The 19,974-nt window shown below is 45.2% G+C and overlaps 1 protein-coding gene across 7 annotated transcripts in view; it reads left to right on the top strand.

Moving 5' to 3' along the window:
- MYLK (myosin light chain kinase) overlaps positions 1-19,974 on the top strand; it is a 389,516-nt gene that overhangs the window by 281,604 nt on the left and 87,938 nt on the right. For all 7 annotated transcript variants that reach the window (XM_025212143.1, XM_006030459.3, XM_025212141.1 and 4 more), the window contains 2 exons: positions 4,269-4,385; positions 7,462-7,548. In XM_025212143.1, coding sequence (XP_025067928.1) covers positions 4,269-4,385; positions 7,462-7,548 — 204 coding nt within the window. The remainder of the gene's footprint in view (positions 1-4,268; positions 4,386-7,461; positions 7,549-19,974) is intronic.

The following is a 19,974-nucleotide window of genomic DNA, read 5'->3' as shown; positions in this document are numbered from 1 at the left end:
CTTAGCCTGTTTGAGGAGCTGTATAAGTGGCAATAATAGAGTAGTAAGCACAACACATGACCATTAAATAATGAATTGGAGTCCTGATTTGCATTTGGTACAGTTAAATAAGCCAATGACATGAGCAAAGCATCAGTAGTGACACATCTGTCACTTGAATATTGAGTTTCCATTGTGTGTTTTCCTTGTTACTACTTGTTAGTACCATGTTTTTGTCTTTCCAGTGGTTGTGAGAATGTACTAATCAATATATTGCTGGGGAAATGAGAGGGGTTAGATGTATTTATTTTTTTGCAGCCCAGTGACTGGTGTGTTACTCTAGCCACAAGTATACCCAAATATGAGCTAGAATCTCAGAACTGGTAATGGAAATAATGGACGATTTAACTAAAATGGTGAGCAGGGAAGGAGTGAACAATGGTGATGTTTAAAGCATTAGGCTTTTCGATCTCACCTGGTGTACCTGAATGGAGCAGCTAACATCTTTCAGAGCTAGCAACCTCCGAGTGAATGGCATATCAGCTTAATTCATCCTTTAACTAGACCAGGGGTGCTCAGTCTCCAGCCCACAGGCCAAATACAGCCCATGGAGCCATGGTTTCCAGCCTGTAGGGCTCGCATGGGTCAGGAAGCTTGACAGCAGGGGGGCAATGGCAATTAATAATGCCACCCTCCCCACTGCCAAGTTTCCAAACCCAAAGCTCCCTGTGGGCCAGGTTGGGGCTGGATCACACCCCCTTCCTCCCTTGACCCCCACAGGCAGGGGTGAGGCCAGGCTATGCCGTGGTTCCCCTGCAGGCCACGCCATACCTCCTTCCCCCTGTGGGCTAGGTCCTGGCCACCCGCTCTGCTCCGCTCCGTTCAACTGGATTGGGTCCCGCTGCAACTGCCCTGCATGCCAGATTGGGACCACCAGTGGGATTCAGCCTGCAGACAGACCGAGCCTGCTGGCCAGAAAGGTTGAGCACCACTGAGCAAGTCCTGTGATTCTCAACCCCGGGGTGCCACAAGATCCTTTGAAGGGTGCTGCAGGAAGTGTGAGGAGGTAAGCAAATAAGGGCAGTTCGGGCTGTTCCCACCTGGTCATTCCCCCATCCCTACTGCCTGGTCTCTCTGTAAGGAGGTAAGCACCATAATAAATACATTTGTGTTTGAAGTGGAATGCCACTCAATACACAGAAGTTATGGAGCGGTGCCTTTAGTCTAAAAAGGTTGAAAACCACTGCTTTAAACCTTCAAGCATGTCACCTTCAATCAACTCTCTTCAGTTGCTGTGAAATGCAGCTTTGTGCGTTTCCTGGTAGCTCCACAGAGGCTGGATTTTAAAAATACTGTTAACACAAAGCATGCTATGTCATGCGGCAAAGGGCATTCTGTTACTGGAAATCCTGAGGATTTGCTTGGAGCTATTCATTTAATGATGGGGACTTACCTCTTGGCCAGAGCAAGATGTTTCAATGAGCATGTTGAGTAAAGAAGATTTTCCATTAAGTATTAGCTTGACTAAAGTTTTAGGGACATATTTATAGTGCTCTGGACAGCCAGCTGGACTCTGCTCTCATTAGTAAAGTGTCTGACAGTGCACACTGTATGGAAGTGTGTCTATTTTGTAGTGTAAGCTGTAATAATGATGGTTTTATGTGGTACTACGTTACCTTTTTGGTGAACGTTCGATAGAAGTGTACCCGTCCTTTGACTGAAATCAGCCAGGCTCCCCCATCAAATTCAAGAGCCAGCAGATGTTCCTTTGAATATTAATGTGAAGGCTATCTGTGCAAGGGTTTTTCCAACATTTCTTCTCTGAAATGTGGCTGCTGATCGCAGCGTGTTTTGGGTTCCAGCATGATTCATTACAATAGGTCACGTGGGGGAAACCACACACTTCTTGCCTTCCTGTGAAGCCTATTACATGTTCCAAAGAGGGTCAGTCCTTCTCTGCAGAAACAATTTTTCACTGGATTCCCCCAGGGGGGAAAGTAATGTTCCATATGCAGCTGAAAGACCAAGAAAAATGGTCTTTCTCTCCTTGTGGAACAAAGCAATTTAGTGAGGAGCTGTTTTGTTAGTATTTTTTTTCAATTTTGCCTTCCCTTGTATTATCCATTCCCCACGAATTCAGTATCAGCATTGAAGCCTGGTCTCTGTTTCCCTAGGAAAAGCCTACAAACGGCGCTGGTATTCCTCTGGCGCAGCTCGAGGCGGTTCCTTTTGAAGGGACGTTGGGGCCGGTTTCATCCATGACCGTTTTGTCTCCCAGGTGGGAGGAGTGGGGAGCACAGGGAAATCAGGCCCAGCCTGTAGTTAACTTAGACCCATGCTAGGGCAGAGAGAAAGAGTAAATCCAGAAGAGCTGGGAAGGCAAAGGCAGAATATAAAAGATGCGAGTGGGATAAACAGAGGGAGAGAGCGGTGTGAAGAACATAGCATGGTTAGGCTGAAGGCCCAGAATTTGTACCATGCTCTCTCTAGAGACCCTTCCAGTGAGGGAAGGAAGACACAAGCTCCGGTTCCCATATCCTCTGTTTAAGCAGAGTGAAGGGATGGCTGGAGATCTAGCTGGCTATTTGTGTTTGGCTTTTGCTTTGCCATGGGCATGGATGAGCCAAGTTACTCAGAGCGCCAAAGTGGCATAAAGACGATGGGGGATGTGAGGCTGCACCCGATGCTGGACCGAGTAAGCCATTGCCGTGGCCCCAGCTAGTGGGAACAGACCCTGCCTTGGCTCTCAGAACTGTAGCCCATGCTTAAAAAAAGGAACTCTATCTCCCTCGGGTAAAGTTTCCACGGCCAGAGCCGAGCACAGGCTGAATCCTGCATCCTGTCTCTGCAAACTCATGAAACCCAATCCTTGAACATTTTCCAGAACTAGGACTTGGTGTGCTGCTTTCATACCATTGATCTGGTGGACTGCTTTTGAGAATTAGGTCCTATTAGGAATTTGATGTTCCACGTAAGTGGAATAGAAGAGTCTATGTAAGTGGGTTTAGGCACCAGTGCAGTTCTTTTCCTCCCAGCTTGAGTCCCTGAAAAACTGTTAATGCAAAAGGTGAGGGAAAGTCCTGTTTAGTGACTCAGTCTTAAGGGTGAGATGATAGTGTGCATAAAAAAAATAGATGTATGAATACATTTTCAGGATTTGAAGAGGGTGGAATAAAACCATGGTTAAGTTGTCTCAGTCCACCGGTGCCTAACAGGTGGAATAGATGATCCTTAGTGTTACATTTGTTCTGTGAGCCATGTCATCAAAATGGAAGTAGCTGCCTTTTCAAATTACACACGTAGCTAAAGTTAACCATTTACATCCTTGATGCCAACATGAGCATTAGACATGTGGAACCAAACGAACAGGTTACCCCTGAACATTTTGTAGAGGTCCTGTTAGTTCAGTCTCAGGTTACGAGCTCTCAGGAAATCTTTGCCGTGTTGGTACAGGACCTAGCACAGTGAGAACCCAGTCTCAGTCAGACACTGCTGTAATACAGGCAAGGCTCTGATCTCTACCGGCTGTTTATTTTAGGTGCAGGGGTGCTACCCTAATTTAGACAGCCTCGCTTAGGTACATTTATTTATTTCCTTTCAACCTTCATATAGAGGTGTCCTGAACCATCGTGAAGTTGAGAGTTGGGCTCGAGGAAATGTTGTTTCTTTCTGTCTTTAGACACCAGCAGCAATAAAGAAGTTGTGATCTTCAGTAGGACTCAGTGGATACATCTACATGTGCGCTCTAATATGGAGTTGACTGATTAGCTCCGCAGTAAAGCATCACCATCTACACAAGTACCAGTATTAGGATGCAGTAAATTAATTAACTCTTCCATAAGATAATACGGCTGGGGACAGTACTGTCTTCTGGCGGAGCCATTTACTGTGTTGCAACGCACGTGTGGATGGTGACCAGGACAGTAGCAATTTGAGCAAGGGTAGAGCTGCCCCAGACTGGCAGCAGGCTCCAGTTTCAGCACGCTCATGCCCCAGCCAGCCCCTCCGACATGCAATGCCATCACTTGGAGCCCACAGCTGACCCCCCAAGCCCGCTGCCAGTCCAGGACTGCTCTGCTCTGGCTCAAAGAGCTGCAGTCCCAGGCGCATGTGCAGGCACTGCACCCAGGAGCAGTGTACTCCGGGACAAACTGCTCCAGAATTTCTCACATTGCATTAATTGTACGTGTAGATGCACCCAGTGTTGCCCATTGCTGTCAACAATGCCATGCTTTCGTGGGATTGAAAACAACGCCTCTTTGACCTCCCTCTTTTCTCCTTTGTGTTAGAGTCCCTGTGTTCACTCACCATTGAGAAGGCATTGCCCGAAGATGAAGGCCAATACAAATGCATCGCTGAGAATGCAGCTGGAAGATCTGAATGTGTTTGCAGTGTGTTGGTGGATGGTAAGTCCTTTGCCTAATGGGAAAACTCCTCCATTGCAATGTCTTCCCTCTCCCTCTTTCTGTGCCTGTTCTTTCCTAACTTCATTCCTTGGATAGAAAGCTGTAGAAAATAGCTTCCTGCTTCCCTCACACACTTAAATTCTTTCCATGAAAATGGGAACTTAATCCCCACTGTAAGGCGCCTGAGCAGGGAACCAGCATGGAGCTGCGCGCTGTGGCTGCCTTGTGGTGTCATCCTTTTGTACTGTTGCCTACTGAGTTTCTAAGATGGTTTAGAGCAGTTAGTGTCACTGAATCTACTGAGGATTTGTGTGTCTGAGCTCTTTGCATTCTTTCAGTGTGTGTAAGAAGTATGTATAGGAAATCTGTCTACTGCTCTCCCTCAGATCTATGCAAAGGGTAGTCCTCAGTCTGCAGCCATGGCTGGTTCTGTTCAGCATGGTCTCTGATACGTTATCTTTTCTTTGTTTGTTTTTTCCTAATTCTTTTTGACATCCACAAATCAGAAGGTGTTTAGAGAAAAGCAACCCTGAGCAGAAGTAAAAGCACAGTGGCAAGACACTCATTCATAATATAGCAGCCAAGGCATGAATTTTAGTTGCCAATGTTCAAGGTGATAATGCTAATGATACTGTATTTACCTGTCGATATTTCCTGCCCTGGTCAAGCAGAATGTTGCAAGGCTGATAAAATACAGGTCACCTTTCAAAATGCAATACATTCATCCACAATAAACTAGTATATGTATCCAAACTAAACCAGTAGAACAGATGCTAATTATTAACTTAGCTTCAGCCTGGGAGCAGGATAGATTTTTCTTGAATAACCCAGTACTTTGCAATGCAATGCAAAAAAAAAAATCCAGTGTTTTCCAACACTTATCGTCAAGAGGCAGCTGAGATACAAATATTTATAGCATTGTAGGGCAGAAAGGACTATGAACTGCATAAGGCAGGGTATAGAATACCATCCATTAATTGATGCAGAAAATGAAATTTGTCTTCCTGTACTTAAAATAGATAGGAACTTGGATAGCCCCAAAAGTTGATTCACATAATAATGACCAATGTAGACAAATATGCTATTATCTTAATAAATTAAGATTTTATGGAGCCCTTTAATTAGTATCATGGCTTAATTTTTTACTACATTATTTCTTTAAACCTTATGAACGAGATTCTACTAGGAGTATGGTTCATAAGAAAGACTGTCTAGAGAAGAAGTTCAGATTCTGGATCCAGCTTCCTATATCTATGCAGTTTAGGTAAGGATAATCCTGCCTTGAGGTAGTGGTGGACCAGCTGAGGTCCCTTCCAGCCCTTTTTCCCCCCTATGATTCCCCTGCAGTTTAGTAACAAAGGACTGGATTTCAAAGAGCTCAGCACCCAGTAGTTCCCTAAATCAGCCTTTGCATCTCCTCAGTGCCAGGCTTCTCTGTACCTTTTTCCTGCCTGATCTCCCTCCTTATTTCCTTACCACTCATGAAGTCGTATTCTTGCCACTCCCATGGCTTTATTTCCCTGGCTAAATTTCTTGCTGGCAACACGCTACCTGGAAAGCTGGGGACAGCCTTAGGATTGCAGTGTCTTGTATCCTGTGAGGTTGTCAGCACGTGGCAAAAGACATATTAATTCAAGGCCTGATGACAGGAGTGGCATCACCGCAGCTGTCTGGCACTGGCACCTCTTGTGCTCCGCACTTGCTCCTATAATGTTGGATGTTACAATGACCAAACTCCTGCCTCAAAGCTGGTGCCCACTCCCACCCAGGGCTGCCAACTACTGCAGAGCACATTGGAAATTACTGCTGAAGACTAGAGATTTTGGGAAAGGGGACACCAGAGTAAAACCCTGCTTTTAGTAATCCCTGAGGCCATCACTGTCCCCAGAGAACAGTTTCCAGAGACTGGAAACTCTTTAAATTACAGTTCTGATCTGAAATGGGACTAAAAATAGCACCTTCCTACTCAGCACATGGGCATCCTCTGTGTTTCTAGAGTCCCAGCTCCTGATTTGACTGGCTAAAACTACATTTATATTATATCTTGTTCTTGTCTGTCCAGCAGGGCCAAAACACCTACAAGGGAGCATGCTGGATACTTCTGTCTCCTTTTGCCTCACTTAAATCACTAAATTCCAAAGCAATCAAAGACAGCAGAACTGCACCCCACTGAAGGGGTAATATGGGAGTAGTGTGGGAGTTGGAAGTATTTCTGAAGACATAATTTGGCCCAGAGACCCTTTATTTGGCTTAGGAGCAGTTGTGGGGGCAGGCACACAGATGGTTTTAAGATGAAATGTGAGGATCTCCACTATCTGACATGGTTGCCTGTCATTGCAATGGACCTGACTAGGTGACCAGCAGATCCCTTCTAGTCCTTCATTCCTTTATTAATAATAATGATAGAGACAACGTTCACGTTCAGGTGCCAAAAGGAGCCTTCAGGGTGGAGGATTTGGTGGGTATGGGGTGGGGAGTCTTGCAAACCAACTGAAAATACTGACACACCAAATGCGCTCCATTGTGCCACTTGTGTCATCTATATCAAAGCAGAACTATTAGGTATAAAAGTTTCCTCCAAGAAACTTGTATCTTTGTGTTCTGTTAAAGGCCAATTACTTTCAAAATTGCATTTCCTGTCGGTGGCAAAGATGTTGGCCAGATGGGTCAGGTAGAAAATGGGATATAAGAATCCCACGTTGGAAATGATCCTTTTTGGCACCTTAAAGGCCTCCCTTTTACCTCTCTTCCTGGGATGGGCAGAAAGCAGCTCAGGATTAGTCCTCTTGAATCAACTCAGTCAAAATAGGCCTGTCAGTTTTGGTAGCACGAGTGATTGTATCTGCTTCCTCAGCTCCCATGTGCAGCTGCCTCCCTCGTCCTTCTCCTCTTCTCTCCTCTGGCATTATGCAGCAACTGTGTGCAGTTAATCCTGCCTAATAATGTACAAGCCAATGATTTCCTCTAGCTTTACATAAAGACCCAACGCAAATGAGTCGTAATTGAGGAGGGGTCCTTTCCACTTGCTCATTTTCAAATCAAATTAAGATTTTGTTGTTGTTATTTTTATTTTCAGAGCCTTCACCTACAAAGACCCCAAAGCCAACCGAGAAGAAGACAAAAAAGCCAAAGAGCTCACTTCCCCTTGTATTGGCAACAGAGAGTAAGTGGTAGTGACTTAATTGCTTCCTTTTCACCGCAATCATAACAGTGTTTTGGGACCTTGTGTTACTTCCCTTCGCTGACAGGCGTAGGAACTGAGCAGGCAGCTTGTGTTGTTTCTTTAACCTTTGCATGCAGTTCATGCGAATTGAGCCTTGGGAGGGGAGGGAAGGGAATAGGAGGAGGAGGAGAAACCTACAGTCCAGACCTATCCCACTAAATTCTCAGTTCCCATAAGGAAGCAGTAAACTCATGACACAACTTATTTTCCAATTGTCTTCCAAAATGTACATGGAAATTCTTGAGCAGTTTTTTGTCTCTGCTTGTTCAAGTTACACTACATCCTGTGTGGGTAAGAGAAGGTGATCTGGGTGTCCTTACCTCCCGATTTAAAATGCTGGCTATAGTGTAGTCTTCTCTCTTCATTTCCTGTGGGGATAAGGAGTGTATTATGGGGTCTGTGTGCTTTTTAACTTAAAATAGTCTGGCTGATTGTGATGTTAATTAAATAACTTGTCACTAGCCATAAAATGGAAGAATCCCAGGTTATGCCAGTAAGACACATTAAAGCTCTCTGAAGTAACAGCACACTTACAACTCTGCATGTGTCTGCTCAGCTGAGAGAATAAGTGCTTTTTAAATGAAACATTAAATCCAGTGCAGTAATGTCACTGTTTATACATTCCAAATTGCACGGTTGCATTGGAAAGGAAGAATAGCATGATGTACAAATAGGTCCCTGAAATCAAACAGTGCTTCTTGAAGGTAACCTAAATTGTCTAGTACAGTACCTCCTAAGAAGATGTGGAAAGAAAGCTCTCTTTATGGAAAAAGCATGTCTTCCTTTTCAAGACCTGACTGTGTCTAGCGCCTTTTAATGGAAGTACAAAATAGTTTCACTGTCTATTTAAAATAAGATGTCATCCGCTTCTCCTGTATGACACATTTAAAATGTGTTGTAAATGTTCCCAATACAGTTTGATGATGCTCCATAACACAGTCTTGAACAGTACCCAGAGGGCTCTTGATTCATAACAAGTCTGGGTATATGATGCAACCATTTAGTAATGATGCAGGAATCCTATGCATCTTCTGTCAGTGCTCCCTATCTTCAAAGACCTGTTCTTCTGCTTCTGCCAGCCTCTGACTAGAGCTGCCAAAGCAACTTCAGAATTGCATTTTAAAACTCACATCCTTGGCTGGTACAAATCCAAACAGCTCCGTTACCTTCATGGGAGCTACGTTGATTTGCATCAACTAAGTGTCTGAGCTCAAAGCCTCTAGTAAAAAGTGCAAGGACAGACCAGTGGTTTATACTTCACCTTCAGCAGAAAATAGCGTTATGCAGAAATTCATAGGGTCATAGGAAAGTAGGGCTGGAAGGGGCCTGGCAAGGTCATCTAGTCCAGCCCTGCTCAAGGCAGGATCATCCCTGACTAAACATCTCAGTCAAGTGTCTGTCTAACCTGCTCTTGAAAATGTCCAAGGCTGAACATTTAAAATTGCTCTAGGTAGCCTGTGATAATGCTTCATAGTTAGAAAGCTCCTCCTAATCTCCCACCTAAATATTCCCTGCTGCCGCTTAAGGCCACTGCTCCTAGTTCTGTCCCCTACAGGCACAGAGAAAAGCCCATCTCCAGAATTGACAAAGCTATACAGAATAACATTAAAATTCACACCTATACCAGATTCCTCCATAGTCTTATGGAGTGCCAGGCTCCTGAGGGGAATCAGTGGGTAGTATATCATCCAAACATTCTGGCCTATGCCCAGGTCCCTCTCCCAGTAAAATCATTGGGTGTCTTGCAGTTGACTTTAATGGGGACCTCATTCATAGAATCATAGAAGTCGGGTCAGAAGGGACCTTGTAGATCTTTAAGTCCGACCCCCTGCCTGGGCAGGAGGAAAACTGGGCTCAAATGACCCCAGCCAGGTAGGCATCAAGCCTCTTCTTAAAGACCCCCAGGGTACGAGCCAGCACCACTTCCCTTGGAAGTTGGTTCCAAATCCTAGCCACCCTGACTGTGAAGTAGTTTTTACGGATGTCTAATCTAAACCTACTCTCTAACAATTTGTGGCCATTATTCCTTGTTATCCCGGGCGCGCTGGGGGAAACAAGGTCTCCCCCAAACCCTTCTGGTCCCCCCTAGTGAGTTTATAGACAGTCACCAGGTCCCCCCTCTTTAAGGAACAGAAGTTGGCAATTTGGACATTAGGGATGATAAGAAACTGAAGTTGAACAGAAGGTGATTGCCTCTCTTGTGCTTGCTTCTCTGAGTGTTCATCAGGCTTGCAGACCCGCATTTCAAGGAAAACAATATCAGGACAATTAGAGCTAGTTGATGCCTCCAAGTTCCTACTGCAGTGCTGTTTGAATAAGCGGGCAGCTGCAGTTCAGTGGGTGCATCTACATGTGGGCGCATCTACATGTGCAATTAATGTGCCTTAAGATTACTGTGCATTAAACTAAGACACAGTAAAGTACACATGGGAACATATCTATATGTGCACCCACATTGGGATCAAATGTGCTCCCAATGGCAGCAGTTGAGTCCAGGGGTTCTCCTGCCTCACTGCCCTGCTCTGCCCCCCTGCAGCAGCCAGGGGGATCTCCAGGCTCCCTTGGTGCCAGTCATGGGCTGGCAGGTAGCACGGGGGTCAGGCCTGGGCTCCGGAGAGCTGGGGAGAGCTCCCAGCCGCATGGAGCTTGGGATCACAGCCTGGCTTAGTGGTGCTGGCTTGGGGCAGTGCCCCATGGCCGAGCAGCAGCAGCACCCTGAGCTCTCCCCTTGCTTTGCTTCCTACGGGGACAGGGGAGTTCTCTGTCCCCGCAGCACTGGGCCAGGGACAGAGAGTATCCCTATTCCCTCAGCCATGCCACTGCCCATGCAATGCATGCTCCAGTTGGTTCCTGCTCCCTGCCCATGCCTGGGGGAGCCAGGAGCTGAGTAGCACTGGGACCAGGGAGAGTCATGGCAGTGGGGGTGGGGAAAGCAGCACCAGGACCGGGGGAACTGCAGGCAGGGATAAGCAGTGCCAGGACCGGGGTGGGGAGGGAAGCAGCAGCAGGACCAGGGGAAACCCCTGGTGCTGCTCCCGCCCCCTGCCCCCCCCACACACACACACAGCTCCCCCCAATCCTGGCATTGCTTAGCCCCCACCACAGCTGCCTCCAGTCTCAGAGCTCCTCAGCTTCCAGCTCCCCCAGGCACGGGCAGGGAGCAGGAGGCGACTGGGGCATGTGCTGCATGGGCATCAGCAGGGCTGAGGAGACAGGGAAGCGCTGCCCCAGCCCAATGCTACAGGGACAGAGGACTGCCCCATCCCGGCACTGTTCAGCTCCTGGTTCCTGGGTGGAGCTGGGAGCTGAGCAGTGCCAGGACCAGGGATAGGGAGCTCCCCCATACGCTCAGCAAGTAGAGCAAGGGGAGAGTTCAGGGCACTGCTGCCGCTCAGCCACGAGTCATTGCCCCAAGCCAGTGCCAGTGAGCCAGGCTGTAATCCCAAGCTCCATGTCGGAGCTGCATACAGTTCTCCCAGATCCAAAGTGTATTTCTATTCCATTCTTTTTATACATTAGAACTATTTGCATCAAGCCCACATCGGTGCGTCTTACAGTTTGCTGATTTGCTGATCAAAGATCATTATTATTACCAGATTTCTACATACCTTTCCATATCTGTTGTACCAGGCTTTCGTTGTACCATCCTACGTGCTTTCCTAATGATTGATCACTTTTTGTGTCTTGCATCTTTCCAATTTACTGATCAAAGGACTTATTCCATTACAGTTTCTCCTACGCGTCTATTGTTTAAGGTTTGGTATTACCCTCCTACATGCTATTATCTACTGTGGCAGTTCATACTGTTTCTATCCATCTCGGGACATTCTTGAGCAGAACTTTAGACCTTCAGGCTTTTAATTCCTCCTACTCCTGGCCAGCTTTGTGGCCTACACTGGTCTATATTACAAAGGGGGTTTGAATACCCAATTCACACTCATTTCAATAAGAATTGGGTTTCCAGATTCCTTAAGCACCTTTGACCATCTCAGATTCAAGTCTCCCAGGGGCTGTTTTGGGAGCCTGTTTTTGTGAGAAGCAACATGTAGATAACTGAAGCAGGAGCCCTTACCTGTTTACATACACAGTGCAATCTCCCTCTGCTGCCAATATTCTGTTTAAGAATTGTTATCTGCCAAAGAACCGAGTAAGCCACTTAGGTGTATGTGTCCCTCTTTCAGGGATCTCATTTTTCCCAAGTGCGAGCATCTCTTGAGAACAGCCATAAAATACCCACTTGCCTTAAAGCATGGGTTAAATTGTGCTCCAGTTTCTCTAGTCTGTGTTACATCCTCAGCCCTCATTAACCACAAATCCCTCTGCCTGCCTGCAGTTGTATTTTTGGTTTAGCTCTGGTGTTTATATTGCCTGACAATACTTTTGCTTGCAAATCTATTTAAACTAATAAAAAGCCAAAACGTTATTTAAAAAGAAAATTTGGCCAACTCACACATTTTATCTGAAAGCCCATATTTCAGCCTAACAAGTACCCTGTCATATGGTTTAGTGGGTTTTCTATCTATATTTACATCTGTACTGTATCTTTGGCAAATGCAGTTCAGAAATGGTGCGCACTCTCTCCATAGTAATAAAAAAACCTGTAGCTTTGATACGCTGGCATTCATAAAAATATTTTTATTTAGTCTTTGTCTGTGCCCTGTTTCCCTTCTTTTTCCTCTAGCGGTTCCCCATGAGGTTTTGGGTTTAAACAGGCCGCAGAGCAAAACTCAGCTGAAACCACTGAATTTCACTTGGTTTCATCTTAAAATAATATGAAACTGCACACTTTGTCCACCGAATCTATAAATTGTCCCGCTTCTTGAAACTTGAGCCCACGGGCTCCAAAGTTGCAACAGCCTGGACAAATTTCTTGACAAACCTGGTGTGTTTTTTAAAACGTGCAGCATCCCTAAGTCCAAAGGAGTTTTGAGTCTTGTGACCATTCTGCAAACTCTAGATCTTAACTCTAAGATGAAAAGAGCAACTTATAAGCATTACAGTTTAGGTGCATTGATCTCTAGCTACGGAGTTGGCTGAGCAAGCAGTCAGAGGCTTGCCAGTCTCATCCCAAGAATGATATGTAGCCTGGTTCTGTCCACCAAAGTCAACCAAAGGGATAAAAGAAATAGGGTAGAAATACCCCATTTGGTGATTTGAGCAGCATTTGATTTAACAGCTGGTCTTGTGGCCTACACCTGTATTACATTACAGCTGCAACAGCAGTAGGTAGCAGAGAATGTATATATTCTTTCTGCCTTTTTAAAAATACCCACATGCAACAGAATGTTCTGTATTTCCATAGTTACCATATTACCTAGAAGATACAATTTCCACTGAAGGCGATAGGCTTTAGATAGGCTGTAGGCATATCTATCTATCTAAAATTAGAGCTCAACCCAGTATCTTTGCTCAAAAGCCCGAAGTCAAAACAGAAATTTGAAGAAAATTAGATAAAAATTAGAGTATCTTTAAAAAGCTTTAGAGAGAAGCTTTAGAACAGTGATCCAAACTGTTTTGTTCTGAAGCAGGATTCATTTTTACTTGTGAGATTTTAAATTATGGAGCAGGGTGCAATAGGGTCTTAATTAGATACTTAAGTGCCACTCAAGTACTTAATAGGTAGAATAGGATGTGGCTCCAAGTTCCTTTAAAAATGAATGGTTATCCAGCTCCCTCGGTTCACTTAAACAAGCAAAGTCTCTCCCCCACTGTACAATAGACACTAATTAAGGGGATATTGTTGTCCCCTCTCTCTGCTTTGGAAACTGAGGCAGAAGTTTAAGGCCAAGATTATCAAGAGTGACTAGTGCTTTATAGTCCTCAAGTAGATAAGTTACAAGGGACTACATTTCAGAGGGTGCACTCAGCATTTTCCAATGTTTAGGCCCTTTCCATGATCTCGGGTTGTGTCCAGTTTCTTTAGCACAATCTTTAGTCTAACCTGCCCAGGGCCACACAGTCATGGCAAAGGTAGGATTAGAGCATCGGTTTCCTAACACCCAGCCTTGAGCATCTTCTGCTGTTTCAGACTGGCTCTTCAAAGTTAACTGCTAAAGAGTTATGAAATGTATCCCTTGTGCCAGAGTAGATTTACAGGCCTAAGGACATTTGTTTTTGGAAAACATTTACTTGTTAAGCACCAAAAGAGCAATGAAAAAAGTGGGTGATGTTGGAAGCTTTTGCAAGGTTTTTAGACTTAACCAGTACTTAGTGCAGCAGAGCTTTGTTACGGTAGGAACTGCGTCCAGGTTACAACTACTCAACAGACATGTAAGCTCTGAAATAGTCTAGAAATTCATCCTGCCTGAATCTGAATCAAGGTATATAGTGGAAGAGTTAAAAACCTCTGCACGTCTTACAAGAAATGCCTGCTGCGTTGTGTAGGCAGTGTTTCTCACTGAATATTAAGGAAAGGTAATGTCGAGGTGATGTTGTTGCCGTGATGGTCCAGGAGAGATGCAAGAGGCACGAATTCTTGTGAATGGTCTCTTTTATTGGACCAACTATGGTTGGTGTGGACATAGGAAAGCTTTCCGTTATCGCTGTATCCTTCCCCAGGCTTAGGGTATGGTGACATTACCTCTGTCTATACCAACAATACAGGTGGTCCAGTAAAGACATCGCTCACAAGATTTCTTGTCTCAAAGTAAAGGTGACGAACTCGGGCCATCAGAGATGGAGAAAAAGTCTCAGGGATATATTGGATTTCCCCATCCCGGTTGCATCTGTGTTGTATCCACTTAAATAACACATGCTGAAAGAAGGCTCTAACACAGTTAATCCTATCAAATGCTGCTTCTTTCTCTGCTAAGTGAGAAATGCTTCAGGGTATCTCAGAGAAAATAGTGTTAGTGTATGGATTTTGGGTTGGGTTTTTTTTTGGAATGAGCAGTACCTGTTGTCTTGTGATATAAATCTTTGTATCTGCTACTACATAAAATCTGTTTAATTTCATGTCAAACACAAGTCAGTGGAGCAATGCTTTCTCTTGCTGACATTTGTTAATATAACGTCACCGCTGACACTGTCCAGAACAAATCTTCTGGAAGGCTGCACGGCTATCTTTCCAGATCTGATTTCTCAACATCAGCGTCTCTCCGATACCATGCTGAGCAGCGGCATCATTGAAAGACACATGTAAATGTGTCGTGGTCTTTTTATCACACTACTTATTTATCCCTGTAGCAATGAGCACTTGGAGCATTTTAATTACTGTCGAAAAATTAGAAGTCAATGGCCAAGTGATTAGCACATGGTTTTGTTATTGCCCTTCAATAAACAGCCTTGTCAGAGGATCCAAGCGTGTTGGCGCCATTTTAGGTAAACGTCACCCTGCAGAACTAGACTTGACATGTCTGCTTGGGACAGTGTATAATCAACTCATAAAGCACTTCAGTTTATTCACTGTTTTCCATTCCTTATCAAGAGGGAACGATGGCTTCTGCGAGTTACATACGAGCCATTTGTGCATATTTCTCCCTTATAAAATGAAATGCTTCTGCTTCCCTCCGTTATATGATATTTTTTTCAAGCTCTTTTGCCTCAATATACAATTTGCCCAGTTATGATCAATGACTTATTCCTCTCCTTGAGAGGAGGGAGAAAATAATCAGGTCTGAGACATCCTTTTCACCACAGACAATCAAATAGTCATAGATCAGGGAAATCTTCTGCAGGGCACTTCGGTGCTTCAGGGCCTGGTGATTTCCTCCTGTGAGCAATGGGAAAGCTCTGTTGCAAAGGAAGGATAAAAATGTCAGAACAGAGACCTGAGTAGAGGAAATGGATGTAGAGTTTTGCAAAGCCAGTGCTCGACCTAAGCATCTGGGCTGAGGCGCTGTGCTGGGGTTGGAGAGGAAAAGAAAGTTACGCCACTGTAAGGCTTTTCCTTGCTTCCCCTAAGGGTTAGATGTGCATTCTTTCTTTCCCGGCATGTCTGTACCCCACTCCGTGTACACTGCCATGCAGAGGGCTGTCATAGAGCAGGCATGCTTTCCACGCACTTAAGTGCAAAGCATCCGTGGAACATGTGTGCATGACACTTTACAGCGGGTTAAGTTCATCACGGGGGCACAGAAGGGAATTGGTGAGTATTTATTCACCAAGGCGCCCCCGGGGGTTACAAGAAATAATGGCCACAAGCTAGCAGAGAGCAGATTTAGATTGGACATTAGGAAGAACTTCTTCACAGTTCGAGTGGCTAAGGTCTGGAACAGGCTCCCAAGGGAGGTGGTGCTCTCCCCTACCCTGGGGGTCTTCAAGAGGAGGTTAGCTAGGCATCTAGCTGGGGTCATCTAGACCCAGCCCTCTTTCCTGCCTATGCAGGGGGTCGGACTCAATGATCTATTGAGGTCCCTTCCGACCCTAACATCTATGAAATGCTTTTGCACCACTTTAACAGTGTTGGTGTTTGCACGTTTCGGCAGCATATTGCGTATTAATTCCAGCTGCTGTAGCACATTCGGCAGCGTAATGCACCTTAAATGACTTTGGGGAGCAGCAAACTAAAACACCTCTGAGGAGTTTTAGTTTGCTGCCCTACAGCCGCAGAGTGAAGCACCGGGCTCCGTGCGGCTCAGGGCCTGTGCAGGAAGCCCGTGCAGGCAGCCTGGCAGCAGCCCGGGAAGGCAGGCTCCACCCAAGAAAAAAAAAAGTGGTGAGCTTGATCCTACCTGCAAGAGCTGCCTGCATGCATGAGCTGCACGGGGACCCGTTCTTTCTTTCCATAGCTGCGGTGCCCCCCGGGACCGCCCAAGCCATGTGCCTGCAGGCAGGTCCTGGCTGGTGGGGGGGGCCACCGCTGCCACGGAGGGAAGCACCAGCCCCCCCACACACACAGTCCAGGGACCGCTCCGCCCACCGGCAGCTCGTCCTCCCCTCCCCTCCCTACCGCCGGAGAGGCAGGTAAGACATGGGTGTACGCAACACAGGGGTTTACTTCGCCCTAAATTAAAGCAGTATTTTAAAAAACCCACTGCTTCAATTTAGGGTGAAGTAAACCCCCATTTCGTCTACACATGCCCCAGCTCTCTAGAAGATCAGTCCCATTGCCAGGGAGGACCCTTCCCCCACAGAGGAGAGCATTGGATTTGCCCCCAGCTGCTGCTGAAATCTTCCTCCTTAGATCCTGAGCTCCATTGTTCAGCTCTGGATCTGAAGCTCCCTATGGCTCTGTGTGATATGAACTGGCTCATTGGACTAGGCACAACGGAGAATGACTTTGTGACTCTGAAAATTAGCCTAAAATATACAAATTGGCTGAACTGAAATGTCACGAACGGGACCCAGCTTGTTGAGTCTTTAATCAGTGGCTCAGTGCATAAAAGAGAGCTCAGCTACTGTATATATAAAGCAATAAAGAAATATTAATTTATTATAAAAGTCATTTCTCCCAAGTGCCCATTTCAGCACTATCTCACTTATGCCAGGTATGCTATTCGACTTTGCTGGGTTACTTTATAGTTTACACTATACTGACATTTCTAACTGAGTTAATATTGGCAAAGAACAGTATTTTCCATGGGCTTTGCTTACAGTCCAGCCTACATAGCTGCATGTTGATGGAAGAGGAGTGGCGTTTATTAATCATCTTTCATGGAGACAAATGAAAGCATCTCCATGGGTACGTTTTTTTGCAACATGAGCCTGAACTGGAGTAAGGTTGCAAACTTGAAATGCCCAGTGAAGTCATTGTCTAAGCGTGGCGGACCGGTGGGATGGAACAGAGATAGAGGGGGAAGCTTTCCGTCTTAAAGCTGGGCTCCAGAGCCCACACGGAGACTTCAGAGGAGACATGATATCCAGAAGGGCCGAATACTGAGCTGCCCCCACTGAAGGCACTGACAGCTGCTGAATGCTCAGCAGTGTTGAAAATCAAGCTCCCTTAGTCAGGATCTAAATAAATATCTAGCACCCTAGCTTTAGGCTTTTATTTCTGAAGCATCTTAGTGCCTGATCCTGTATTGTTGCATTGATGGAGGGGGGGTGGCAGTTTTGGGGCTCAGACCCTCCCAGGCTGAGTGGAATATGAAGACAATAAAAGCTAAAAGCACTTACTGTCTCTGCCTGCCTCTCACTGAAGTCAGCACTAAAATTCCCTTTTCCTTCAGTAGTACCAAGTCAGGCTGCAAGATGCTGTGTTTCTGTTCTATGCTAAATCTCTTTAGTACCTGGTTTGTTTTCATGTATTGCATTGTATTATCAGAACTGGGTTGAAATACTTGCCTCACATAACTTGTCTCCTTAAAGAAAATATTGACAATAATCGTCTCCCATATTATGTTCCTTTGAGTTATTGAAGCTCCAAGTGTATTGATCTATGCTTAGTCTTCTCTTCTTTAATTGGCAAAGTCTCTGTGAATCTCCCCAGATTTCTTAAGGGAAACTGGGAAGGAAGAATTAATGACAGGGCAATCTCTGTATGACTTGGAAGCTAAATGCGGGGTTTTCCATCAAACCAGCCGGTCGTTTTTAATGAGAAAATAAGTGATAAAAAATGTTGCTCAAACAGCTTTGTCACTGACATGGACGCAGTTCCCCAGCCTAGCTTCTGTATCACCAAACTTAGCCTGACTTTTCCTATCTTTCAAATACTTATTTGGAAGGCTGCAAGAAATGTGATGCTTGACCAAAAGGAGAAGCAGTAACTAAGTTATCAGCCCTCCCTGAAGTGTCCATCCTCTCTGCAGTGGTCTGTTGTCACTGCTGCCTTTTCCTTTCTGGCTGTCACTGTAGGTTGCCGCCTCTGTGTGAGAAGTACTTACAGCCTGCAATGGCAAATTCTTATAGCTTGTGCTTTTAGGTCTGGAAAGCTTTGGTTCAGCCCCCAGCGTGCCTACCAAGATGCAGGCCATCACAGTCGGGTGGCTGGAGCGCATATATATGTATGCTTTTCTATGCATAGAAAAATATTAAGTTTTTGACCATTTGATATAGGGGATAGAGATAGAGAAGATTCTTCAGTCTTCCACGTTTTAAGAGCTGAAAGTGTTGCAGTGTTTTCATTTGAATGTATTTGTTGCTGCCACCTAGGGAAAGGTTGAGAAGCCAGCTCTAGGAAATCAGGTGGTAGGTGCCATTTCTGGTTGATCGTGATAGCTTTCATCCCCATCATTTCACTTCATTTACCAGACAACGTTTCTTCCAGTGCTCTCATTTCTGCTCTTTTCTGTTATGCAGTCAATAGGTAGTTAAACATGAAAGGAGAGTGGAATGACTCCAGGACGGCCTGGTGGTCTTGTAGTGAGTCAGAGGACTGGAACGCAGGAGCTACACATTCACTTCCCACAATGCCTTTCCTACAGGACCTTGGGAAACTGCCTTTACATCTCCTTACCTTTGTTAACTATCTATGACAACACTGAATGATAACACTGAATTTCTCTATTCTTTGTCTTGCCCAGTAAGTCCTGAACAAGTCATGGAACTGTTGAGAGCAACAAAGTCAAGTGTCTCTTGTAAGTGTGTGTGCACGCACAGCGGAGGCCCAGGGTGGCAAGCTCTTTGGGGAGGGGCTGTCTTATAATTTGGGTTTAATACAAGGACTAGCACAGAGAGGCCCCATGTTCAAATAAGGCTGCTGGGTACTGCAGCTGATCAAATGTAAATACTAACAGTGTGTCACTGTATATTGATAATGTTGCTAGAGTCTTTCCATTTAATTCTAGTGTCCTATGGAATAATGGTGTGTGTGTGTGTGTGTGTGTGTGTATAGATCTATATATAGATATAGATACACACACGTAAATTATGTGCGTGTCTGTATACACATACATACATATATATGTGTATGTATACACACACACATATGTATGTATGTCTGTGTGTGTGTATTTTTTTAATTTGTTTTAGCGGCTATTGGTACTAGAGGCATTTCATAATTGACAACTGGCATAACTGATGCCCAAGTGAGATACAAAAGTTTTTTATTTCAAGTTGCTAGAGAAGTTCCCTGCCCACGTTACCTTTCGCTCATATGCTTTACTGCAGGGAGAATGCAAGCCACAAATATTAACTCCTATGATGCATGATTTAGTCGCGTCCCAGGGCGGGTGAAGACTCTTGCATATTTAGGGTTAAACTGAGACTTCAGGGTAAGTCCCATGCAACAGACTGCACTAGGCAGAAACAGTCTATGTCTTTAAAGAGTCACAACCTGGGGAGGAAAATAGATTCACGGCTGCATCAGTCTTCCAGGCAGTTGTCTGCGGTGGTGGGCGTATCAAGTGAAGTGGTCAGGAACAGAAAAAAACCTTACTGGGTTGTGGGGTGATGCTGATTCATCAGAACGGAGACATTTGGGGGGGAAGATGCCCATTTCAACAAGGGGAACGACAGGAAACGTTTTTCAGCCCAGGGATGGAAACC

This window comes from Alligator sinensis, unplaced genomic scaffold, assembly GCF_000455745.1.
Source record: "Alligator sinensis unplaced genomic scaffold, ASM45574v1 scaffold1226_1, whole genome shotgun sequence".
In the NCBI taxonomy this organism is placed as follows: domain Eukaryota; kingdom Metazoa; phylum Chordata; order Crocodylia; family Alligatoridae; genus Alligator; species Alligator sinensis.
This window is presented reverse-complemented; position numbering and strand designations above follow the sequence as displayed.